The following is an 11,615-nucleotide window of genomic DNA, read 5'->3' on the forward strand; positions in this document are numbered from 1 at the left end:
CATTTAACTTTATCACCATAGTGTGAATACACTCCACAGTTCTCTCAGAATGTTTCAAATTGTTGATCGCAGAATCAGTTGAAAAGGTTGAAGAATAATGATAAGCACTAGTCCATGTTATAAATATGTATATCACAAATTTATTTGTTTATAAAAATGTGATTTATAATTGTGATCATCTTAGAAACATATGAAAAGGGAAATCTCTCCAATTCTCTATTTGCTGTTCGTTTTTGTATGTCCCATTTCCACTTATACTTTGTGTGAGCTTTCTGTGTTGGCTGGTGAATACACTGAGATTAAAACTAAGGAGGCTGAGGACATTACTACAAGTGAAACAATGACTGAAACCAAAATATAGCCCCCCCCCCCCCCCAAAAAAAAAGGGGATGCAAGAAACCACCTGCTGGAACATTGGCTCCATTTCTTGAACAACTACTTCACTCTTTCACTTCTGATCTTTCTATGAATGTTTCAGACATATCTATGGTGGATACTGCTTCAGAAGGTTTTGACGTATTTGTGGGAAATGTACCAGACACAAACTGTGTAAGTGCACTGTGATTTACTGTTTGATACATGTATGTCTGTGTACAGTTTAAATGTATCGTCAGTTCATATGTTATATAGATTCAAGATATTGAATTGGATCACGTTTGGATTGACTGTTGGGTGTGTGGGGTGCTATATTGGTCGGACCGCTTTGGGGCCCAATGGTTAGAGTAGAAAGACCTCAATTCTGGGTATTTGTTGCTGTCTCACTTGGCACTCAGCTCTAAGAGGTTAGAGCAAGGAATCAGGACTGGTTGGCCCAGAGTTAGTATAATGTGATTGGGTGATGTGTCATGTCTAGTCTCTTTGGCATGACACTTCAGTGGCGGCATGGACTCACCATGCCACTTAACACCACCTCAGCAAATTTTCAGCCATATTGTGGTGAGCCACAAAATAACACAGCATACATGTATGTATACACACACCTAATGACTCCACGCTATATGACTGAAAAAGTGTTAAGCATACATACATTGATACATACTGTAGAGGTGGTGTGGGTGGGTGTGAGGGGAGGAATTTGGGGCTACAGTGCGCATCATTAACCTTATTACTTGAATGTGCAGAATGTTGTACTATTATATTTATACATTCCTTGTCCATCATTGTCTGGGAAACTCAATATCTGCTAACATGTAAGTCTGTGATAAGATGTTCGAGTGCTTTTCGTATTGACCGTCTGGCATGTGATGAATATAGAAGCCTAACTTATCAAGCACAATACTGTATAATGTACACATTTCTCTCATTTGCTTTCAGGAGGAATTGGAGGAGTTTTTCAGAAGAGAGTTCATCATGAGAGGCCTTTGTAATGTGAAGGAAACGCCAGTAAAGAAAATCAAATTTATTGCAAATCGGCAGTATCAGTTTGTTGTTGTAAGTCTCCATGAATTGGTCAGCAGTAACTACATGTGACTAATTGTATGCAGTGTTAATTTAAGCCTCAATATTTTAACTCTGATATATGGACACAATGTAATCCTTTAAAGCATTTTAGTTGATGCCATTCTCGTCCATGGATTTTTCTTTATTTTTTTTCCTGAAAATTCACAAATACTTCATGTGAGGTTTATTTGAGGCAGCAGTAGAAATTATATCAGAGGCTTCTGTGTTAAGAAGATAGTTTGTGCTTGTGACAGAAATAAAGTTGAAAGCAGCTGGACAAAGAGTTGTGTGGGATAATTTGGGTACCACACCTATTGACTCACATTGAAAAGCATGACCTGTTGATTATGTTTTGTTGTTTTCAGTTTCGTTCTGCGGCTGCTGCTATTACTGCTATAGCAGAGCTGAATGGGGTCATATTCAAAGGTTCAAAACTGAAAATAAAGGTAATAGCACTTTGCTTTCATTTTGTCATGTAGTAAACCTATCTATTCTGCGAAGAATGATTTATTTGTGTTTGTTACATGTCAGTATATAAGTAGTGGGTCATAAAGTACACTTGTATTTGTGTTGTATTCAAATGCTTGTTTTTCACTTGCCTGGACACAATAAATAGGTTGTTTAACTTCTACATGTAATCTATTTTATAGATTTCTCTGCCTCCACTGCTCTCAGGCCTTGATGGGTAATGTGCACGCGCAATGGCCCATGAGCCATGAACCTGCGGATGGTCGTGGGTTTCCCCCGGGCACTATCCAGTTTCCACCTAACATAATGCTGGCTGCCCTCGCACAAGTGTAATATTGTAGAGTACGGCATTAAACTGAAAATTTTAAAAATAAATTGGTAATAAGCTGTTAATAGTGCTGGTGGCCTTTCATGTGATCTTACACAAAGTTCCTTGGAGAACATTTGCCTGCCACACTAATGTTACTTATGCATTGAGCTTGATCTGTTGAAGAAAATTTGTACTTGTACTTCACTCGTAAGAGAGCTTTTCAGTTAACTGGCAGACATGTGGTTTTCTCCTGTTACCGTGGTTTCCCTCCATCCATGTAACTGACTGCTGTAGTGTAGCTGAAATATTCTGAAGTATTTCATTGAACACCAGTCCATTAATCTAATCATTCAGTTGGCTTTATTTTTATGCTCTACATTCTGAAAGCTTCAAATAAATATCTCTGGCTGACTGTTGTAGGCAGGACAGAACACCCCAATAGCAGCTCCCATGATGTCAAAGTTAGCAAATACAAGGGACATGTCTGTCATGATGTCTAACCTAGCAAACTCACGGGATATGCCTACCATGATGTCAAGCCTATCAAACACAATGGATATGCCTTCCATGATGTCAAACGTACAAAACACAAGGGACATGCCTGCGATGATGTCAAACCTAGCTAACACGGTGGATATGCCCGCCATGATGTCTAACATTGCAAACACTATGGACATGCCCATGGCAGATTTACCAGGTGTTCCCTTTGTGCAGAATCTGATCAACCAAGGTAAAGGCTCACATTCAAAATTAATGTTATAGGAAGAACAGAAATTCACCCTAGACATAGTCATGTGTCTTCTGATATGCATACATATATAAATTTTCCGACTGATCATGCATTATGTCTCGACTTCACAATCTGTCTAGAAATTCAAAATGGAGTTTTTAAAAGCGAGGTTCCTAATAGTAATGTTTCTCCATTACCAGTATGAATAGAAGGATTCTTAGCAACATTTCCCTGTTTAAAAGCAACCTGAATGGTAGGGTTCCTAGCAATTTTTCGCTGTTGTACACCTTCCCTGTTGCTTTTCGCTATAACCTCAAGTGAAATTTTTGGTTCGTAGTGATGAGTTTAGTTTTGACAAGTTTAGGGACTACTGAGTAGTTCCTGCCTCTTGCTTTCCTTGTGTACTTGGAAACTTCTGGGAATTCTTTTGTTGCTTGCTGCAAGTAAAAATTAGATGTACAAGTCTGTATATACTGTAATTCACCTTACGTTTGACATTTGTAAATGCACTTCTAGAAACGCACAATGGTCTTCAAATCAATCAGAATCAAGCAGCGTATTCCCTTGAGAAATGCTATGTTTAGATGAAACACAGTAGTTTAATTATCTAAACATACTGTTACATGTGTTTCAAATTTTTTTTCTTTATTTTCTGATCTTTTTTGTTTAGCAAAATCTCAATATGTGCCAGCAGCAGCTTCCTTCAGGCAGCCCACACCATCATTTTTACCTCACACTATAAGCTTGGACGAGGACATGCCTACCAAGGGGTATGAGGTCTACTTTGGAAATATGCCGAAAGCGATGAGGCAGTCAGAGGTAGGAAGAATCTGCACAGTTTACGTGGATACAGTTTCATTGAAAATAGATGTTGCTGTGAATTTTAATTGTATCTCTTGTATGCATCTACTGCCTTACTTCAAGTTTATCTGTGGTTTAAATACTAAATGTAGGTAAATTGTAAATGTGAGTTCTGTGTCTAGAATTGTGTTTATGTATGTTCTGCATGTGACATACTGTCTGCTGAATGGGGCTTCAGTGGCAGAGGTGGTTAGCATGCCAGCGCAGCCTGATGACCCAGGTGCCTCTTAGCAATGCAGTTGCTGTGAGTTTAAGTCCAACTCATCCTGGCTGCCTCACCGGCTGTATGTGGGAAGGTCTGCGGATGGTCGTGGATTTTCCCTGGGCTGTGCTCCGGTTTTATTCCACCATAATGCTGGCCGCCGTCGTGTAAGTGAAATATACTTTAGTACGACATAAAACAACAATCATATCAACAAATAAATTCTGTCTGTTCAAGGAGCTTGATCTTCAGCAGTTCATTGAGAGAGAGTTCATCAGACGAGGACTGTGTGGGACAAATGACAGACTTGTTGCTCACATGAAGTTTGAGGTGGGCAGGGCGTACCAGTTTGTGGTGGTGAGTAGTTACCATAGGAGTAACAAGTGAGTTACCATATATAGTGACAGGTGCCTGCCCACAGTGAAATGACAGTGACAAAATAAGTGCCCTGTGCCTAAGTCATGACCTTTGATTCCTATGACACCTGAAAGTTGACTAGTTCAAAATGGCAGAGAGCAATCTCTTTGAAGCATGGTTACAGATATGTGACCTTTCTTAGTTATAAAGATGGATGGCATGAGATATAAATTGTGGCAACATCGCCTTTGAAAAGGTTCATCCCTTCATCAGTGATGATATTCACTTACTTTATTAAACATAACTTTACCTATAGCCACACCTTTTTGTGTTATCATATTCACACATGAGATACATTAATGTAACATTTGGTATTGGTGAAATACTCTTTGCAGTGCTCGAAACACTTATGTCTTATTGCGTGAAGTTCCTGTACGTGTTCCTTTGGGTTGACTACCATGACAATGTATCTTTGAACAGCTAACGTAGTATCAGTTGTAAAGACATTACTTACATATAAATGGAACTTCTTAAAGTAGGTGAACCCAGGTAGATGGTAAGAGTCATTAATTGCAGGACTTGTGAATTAATTAATTGCATTTGTTATTTCGTTTTACGTTCTAGTTCTATAATTGGAGAGATGCCAAAGCTGCAATTCAGGAACTAAACGGAGCGATGTATCAAGGTCATGTGCTCAAGGTGAAGGTAGGAACAATTTAGAATTTTATTAGACTTTCAGCCTTTAATCTGCCTCTTGCATGCATGTTTAGGTCGAGTTGTCACTGATTTTTTGACTCAGCCTACATGTTACTTTTCCTGTGTTATGGCTGGTTGTGGTTATCTCCCTTGACTTGTTCCCCCCTCCCCCCCCCCCACCTCCTCAATGAATTGGTCAGCTTGGGTGAAATTGTCCTGAATACAAGCCAAGAGTAAACACCACTCAAGTCGATTTATATGCCAAATTTGTCACCTTTTGCCATGGTTCAGCACAAATATAGGTCATGCTTAAGGTCTTTAACATCAGCAACCTTGGGTCTTGTCTACCACAGTGGGACACTGTGGAGGTTGTGATATGGCAGAAGATGTTTAGGTTATTGTTAAACCCTCAGGTCATATCAAAGACCTTAAGATCAGCTATCTCTGGACCAGCCTGTCACAAGCATTCATCATGATGATATAATCAAGACGTTGTAAGTGAGAAGGTTTGTCAGGGACTGGGATGCTAATGGTCATGAGTTTCACGTGGGCTCTGCCAGGTTTCCTCCCAACATTATTAATGCTGGCTGTGGTCGTATAAATGAAATATTCTTGAGTACGGCATAAAACATCAATTAAATAAATACATTAATAAACCCTAATAACCAGGCAAACAAACAAACCATTGAAATCACAGATGGTGTAACATTGGGATGAACATTACTGATTTTGACTAGTATGTTATTTGTGTGTATTTAGGAAGGCTTACCTGCAGGTAAAATCCCTACTGTAAAGCCAGTAAGAGAGCCTCGGGACAGAAAACCGGCCTACACCCCACCCAGGTTTGAGAAAAGAGGTGGGTATGTTGTCAGCTACTCACTTTCCTCAATGTTGATAGCAATTTTAAGGTTGAATTAGAGGTCTCTAAAGGGGAATTCCTGAAGTTGAGGGAGAATTCACCAAAATGTGCAGTCTTAAGGTTGATGTAGAATTCACTAAACTGTGTAATCTGAAAATTGATCTAAAATTCATCAAAATGTGCTATCCAAAGATTGAACTAGAATTCACCAAAATTAAAACTACTGAAGAAGATTCCAGTGGAGATACTTACACTCATTAAACTGGTCATGAAACTGATCAACTCAGCCTTTTGTAGTTCTGGAATTGTTGCAAAGAGAGAATTTCATATTTGAAATACTTGTACAAGTAAGTAATTTCATTGATTTGTTTGCTTGCTAGGCCCAGCTCCCTCGAAGCAGGTGGGCACTTCTGATGGTTTTGATGTACATGTGGGTAATGTCCCCAAGTGTGAATCTGTAAGTAACCTTGTACTCAAGGCTGAGGCTCTAACTAAACTTATACACACGACTGAGGCTCTAACTAAACTTGTACACAAGACTGAAGCTTTAACTAAACTTGCACACTAGGTTGAAGCTCTAACTAAACGTGTACTCAAGGCTGAGGCTCTATCTAAACTTGTACACAAGACTGAGGCTCTAACTAAACTTGTACACAAGACTGAGGCTTTAACTAAACGTGTACAATAGGTTGAAGCTCTAACTGAACTTGTACTCAAGGCTGAGGCTCTGTCTAAACTTTTACACACGACTGAGGCTCTAACTAAACTTGTACACAAGACTGAGGCTCTAACTAAACTTGTACAGATGACTAAGGCTTTAACTAAACTTGTACACTAGGTTGAAGCTCTAACTAAACTTGTACAAAAGACTGAGGCTCTAACTAAACTTGTACAGATGACTGAGGCTTTAACTAAACTTGTACACTAGGTTGAAGCTCTAACTAAACTTTTACTCAAGACTGAGGTTCTAACTAAACTGTGGCTCTAACTAGTAGACAAGACTGAGGCTCTAACTAAACTTATACACACGACTGAGGCTCTAACTAAACTTGTACAGATGACTGAGGCTTTAACTAAACTTGTACACTAGGTTGAACCTCTAACTAAACTTGTACTCAAGACTGAGGTTCTAACTAAACTGTGGCTCTAACTAGTAGACAAGACTGAGGCTCTAACTAAACTTGCACACTAGGTTGAAGCTCTAACTAAACTTGTACTCAAGACTGAGGTTCTAAATACACTTGTACACAAGACTGATGCCTAACTAAACTTGTACACAAGACTGAGGCTCGAACTAAACTTGTACACATGACTGAGGCTTTAACTAAACGTGTACAATAGGTTGAAGCTCTAACTGAACTTGTACTCAAGGCTGAGGCTCTGTCTAAACTTTTACACACGACTGAGGCTCTAACTAAACTTGTACAGATGACTGAGGCTTTAACTAAACTTGTACACTAGGTTGAACCTCTAACTAAACTTGTACTCAAGACTGAGGCTCTAACTAAACTGTGGCTCTAACTAGTAGACAAGACTGAGGCTCTAACTAAACTTGAACGAAAGACTGAGGCTCGAATTAAACTTGTACACAAGTTTGAGGCTGTAACCAAACTTGTACACAAAACTGAGGCTCTAACCAAACTTGTACACAAGACTGAGGCTCTAACTAAATTTGAACGAAAGGCTGAGGCTCAAATTAAACTTGTACACAAGACTGAGGCTCTAACAAAAATTGTACACAAGATTGAGGCTCTAACTTAACTTGTACTAAATTCTGAGGCTCTGCCGAAATGGTTAACAACAATCAGATAAATAAAATATTTGACAAAACCTGGAAAATTTGATCCAATGTTGTCATAACATTTTTAAATTTTTTTTTACCTAAATATCATAATATCAATGAAAAATAAATAGTGTCAACATATGGTTTTTATACTTTAAATCTTCTTGAAAAAAAGTAAGACATAATCTGTAGAACTCTTGTCGAAGGAAAAAAGTGATTTTCTTTGTTGCTGTCAGGCGGAGCTGAAGAAGTTCTTCATGAAGCAGTTACTCAGCTTAGGCCTCTGTGATGAGGGTGATAAGCCAATCAGAGGCGTTCGTTTTCAGGCAGGAAGAAAGTATCAGTTTATTAATGTAAGTAGGTCATTCTGCATTGCTAATGTTTTGCGAGAAGATATCTTTACCCATATTCTGACTCCTGTTGTAATAAAGAAAACATTCTTGAACGTGATATCGGTTAATTCATAAAACTTTTTATGATACAGAAACCACAATATGGCTGATATGTTTCCCTAGCAGTTCAAAGCCTGATTCAGTCATTTAATTTAGAAACCCATCACGATAAATAAGATGAAGTGCCACACATTTGCTATATGAATATTTATGAAAAAAATCCATAAATCCCTTTGTATTTTAGTTATTTGAATATTTGTACATGTAATTATTTTGAAATCTCGGATATTTACCATGCCATGTTTTCTATATTTGCTGTTTATTTCTGTTTTAGTAAAAAAACCTATTTTACTTTACTTTTCTGCTGTAATATAAAATTTCATACTACGCAAGCAGCACATTTAGTGACAACAATTGGTGAGGGTTTTTGTATTGTCTACTTTTGCCTTGTTTGATTTTTGTTGATGATATTTAATGTTGCAGTTCTATGATGAATCTGATGCTAAAGCAGCTGTGACTGTGTTGGATGGGTTGAGGTTTAAAGGCAGTCAGCTCAATGTTGGGGTATGTTTTTCTGTAAACCACTGGGACATCGTGAGGCCACTTTAGAGTCATCGAGTGTGACAATATTTTGTTGTGATAAAAGACTTAATGTTAATCCATACAGATTTATTACATTCACAACTGGTGTTGTTTGATGTATTCATTATTTGTGGGAGGAGTTTTGATTTTGTTAATTTAAGCCTTTGTATGTGGCTGTAGTATACTTTATACTTAAATTTTGTTTGCTGCATAATTTTGTTTTTAACATCTGTGTCTCTTGTAAAAATTTTCTTTTAATTTAGCATGTATGTATGCTAAGTTACATGTATGTATGTATGAGTAATGCATGTGACTCCAAATTTAGCCCATGTTATATGTATGTATGTATGAGTAATGCTTGTGACTCCAAATTTAGCCCATGTCATATGTATGTATGTATGAGTAATGCTTGTGACTCCAAATTTAGCCCATGTCATATGTATGTATGTATGAGTAATGCATGTTACTCCAAATTCAGACCATGTTATATGTATATATGTATGAGTAATGCATGTGACTCCAAATTTCGTCCATGACTTCACTTACTTACTTAGCCTGATTCTGAGAGTTCTATTGACCTTAGAAGGCTCTTTTAAGTTTGTAGAGATGACTGGATGCCATTGTACTGGAAAAAGAGAACTTTAATGCAAAACTGATATTTTATGACTTTTATTTTCCACTAAAAAAATGCACTTATTAGGTAAATACTGTAAAGGAATCTTGTAGTAAAAATGAGCAATTCCCTAAGATGTGATCTTGCCCTTCAGATGGGTCATCAGAAGTCAACCAGGCCAGAGAACCTGCAGAGGATAAGTAGATGAGGTGAGTTTTTGTCCCATACAGTTGCAATGGAGGCATCTTGATTTGAACCTGTTCGTCCGTCTGTCTTATTGTGGACACCTTTTCTTAAAAAAAAAAAAATGTATACACACATTCTCCTCATTTTGGATATGACCTGGTTAAATTTTGAACATTTTTTAATTTATTTTTAAAGATTTTGGAGTTTTAGTACTTAGTCGTTTTCTGTACTTTGCCAAAAAAGAGGGTATAAACACACTCAAGCCATGGCTGCTTTCTTAGCACTTTAGCGAGGAAGCAGTAATACTATTTCAGGAAATCCGGAATTTTTCCTAATTCCACTTCTTGGTGTCTTGCTTCATTTCAAATTTTCATTTACTTAATGTGACTTGTATCAAATTGTACGTATTTTTTTGGTACAGATTTATACCTGTGAATCACCAGTCAAAGAGACTTTAAAGAAAAGAAAGGACAAGAGGACTTCAGACTCCAATCATCATATTCTCATTGATATTGATTTGCAAGCATCATATTTTTTGTTGGCATTTTGTGACTTCGTGTCTAAATTCCATTGTAAAGAAGAGATATGGTGTGGAATACGATCATACTATACATAATCGGTTTATTTTTAATTTTATTTGCTACCTACAAAATGTGCATATAATGCAGTACAACTGTTCATTGAAAATTCTGATTATGCCAAAGAATCACCATGCACTTTCATGTTATTACATCATTATATATCCAGGCAGTTCTGTATTAACGTTTTGCTTCACAATTTACAAATTTTGTCAGAAACTAGCTTTGTCCAATTCTAACATCTTGGGTTTAATACCAGAGAATGTGTGCCTTAAGTACAGACCATGGGTATATACTTATTAAATGTCCTTTTAGAAGTACCACATTAAAACCCCAAGCATGAAGTACCACACTAAAACCAAAAGCATTCAAGCATTCTGCATTCTAGATTGAAAGCCCATTTGATTTACTACCACTGTAAAAGGTTGAGTATAGAACTTCACAATAGGCATGGTGCTTCGTTTTTTTTCCTGAAACTTTTGTTCATGGTTGACATTATTCATCCCTACTGTGTGATGTACATGTTCCGAAAATCATTTACAGGCTTGTTTCTGTTCATGTTTGTACAAAGGTCTTTGTATGGTGATAAAATCACTTCAAACTAAGCGTACTGGCTCTGTGCGTTTGTAATGATCAAAATCATAGTTAATGACAATTTTCTTTTACCACATAAGTACTAAAACCTGTGAAATTATGCAACGCTGAATGCTGTTTTAATAAATACTGCATTTATTTATGAATGTCTGTGGTTTTGTTAATGTGGGTGACGGTAGACCTTCACCTGTGAGGTTGTCTGCTCAAATTCAGCTATCTCATAGCTAAGTCAGAAGATCTCATATACTTGGGGAAGGGCATTTCTCCCAGTATGATGATGAACAGGAAGCAAATAAATAAATAAACGGGAATATTGATTTTATTCTCTTGATCTTGGCTGTGCAATTTGCCTTGGATCATGCAGATATCATGTGTTCTCTGGACTGCTTCATTATTTCATCCTCAATGCCAGTCACATGTTGTGGAAACTGAGGCCGTGCCTAGATAGTACTGTACTATTGAAATTGTGCAGCACAGTGACTGGTGTGTGAATGAGTATATTTTTACAGCCTGAGTTGTAGCCTGTTCTCGATGTCTTCAACAGGTTAATGTTGACAGAACTTAATACGACAGAATTGTGTTTCGCTTATTATGATGTGACCAGAGCCCACTAGAGGGTAAACACTAGTGTGAGAGGGCAGGTTGGCTGCTCCTTGCAGTCATGTGGTTTGTCTTAACTGGGTGTCACAAGTACATGACCGTATGAGTGACGAACCTTAGCGAGGTGGATTCAAGAAAACATATGGGCCTTACATTACAAGCATGATACGACGGTATAGTGCTAAGAGTGACAAAATTATGGCGTAGTGGATAGATTTCGGGACTATAGTATGATAAGACATACTGATGGCTTCTTGGCTAGGTGGCTTGGACACGAAGTTGTCGAACCAATGTCCATATATAACGACTATAGTGCCTGTGAAACGGGGCCGTGCGCGATTCATCAAATAGATGTCACGATATA

General features: G+C 37.7%; 1 protein-coding gene across 1 annotated transcript in view; it reads left to right on the top strand.

Annotated features, from left to right (window-relative positions):
* LOC135481856 (uncharacterized) overlaps positions 1-10,797 on the top strand; it is a 34,236-nt gene extending 23,439 nt beyond the window's left edge. Inside the window, exons 25-37 of the mRNA XM_064761601.1 lie at positions 479-549; positions 1,315-1,431; positions 1,806-1,886; positions 2,639-2,948; positions 3,619-3,767; positions 4,249-4,368; positions 4,993-5,073; positions 5,824-5,920; positions 6,304-6,380; positions 7,943-8,059; positions 8,582-8,662; positions 9,448-9,502; positions 9,901-10,797. Of these exons, the coding sequence (XP_064617671.1) occupies positions 479-549; positions 1,315-1,431; positions 1,806-1,886; positions 2,639-2,948; positions 3,619-3,767; positions 4,249-4,368; positions 4,993-5,073; positions 5,824-5,920; positions 6,304-6,380; positions 7,943-8,059; positions 8,582-8,662; positions 9,448-9,501 (1,355 nt within the window). The 3' untranslated portion in view covers position 9,502; positions 9,901-10,797. The remainder of the gene's footprint in view (positions 1-478; positions 550-1,314; positions 1,432-1,805; positions 1,887-2,638; positions 2,949-3,618; positions 3,768-4,248; positions 4,369-4,992; positions 5,074-5,823; positions 5,921-6,303; positions 6,381-7,942; positions 8,060-8,581; positions 8,663-9,447; positions 9,503-9,900) is intronic.
* Positions 10,798-11,615: the final 818 nt, after the last annotated feature.

Source organism: Liolophura sinensis, chromosome 1 (assembly GCF_032854445.1).
Source record: "Liolophura sinensis isolate JHLJ2023 chromosome 1, CUHK_Ljap_v2, whole genome shotgun sequence".
NCBI lineage: Eukaryota > Metazoa > Mollusca > Polyplacophora > Chitonida > Chitonidae > Liolophura > Liolophura sinensis.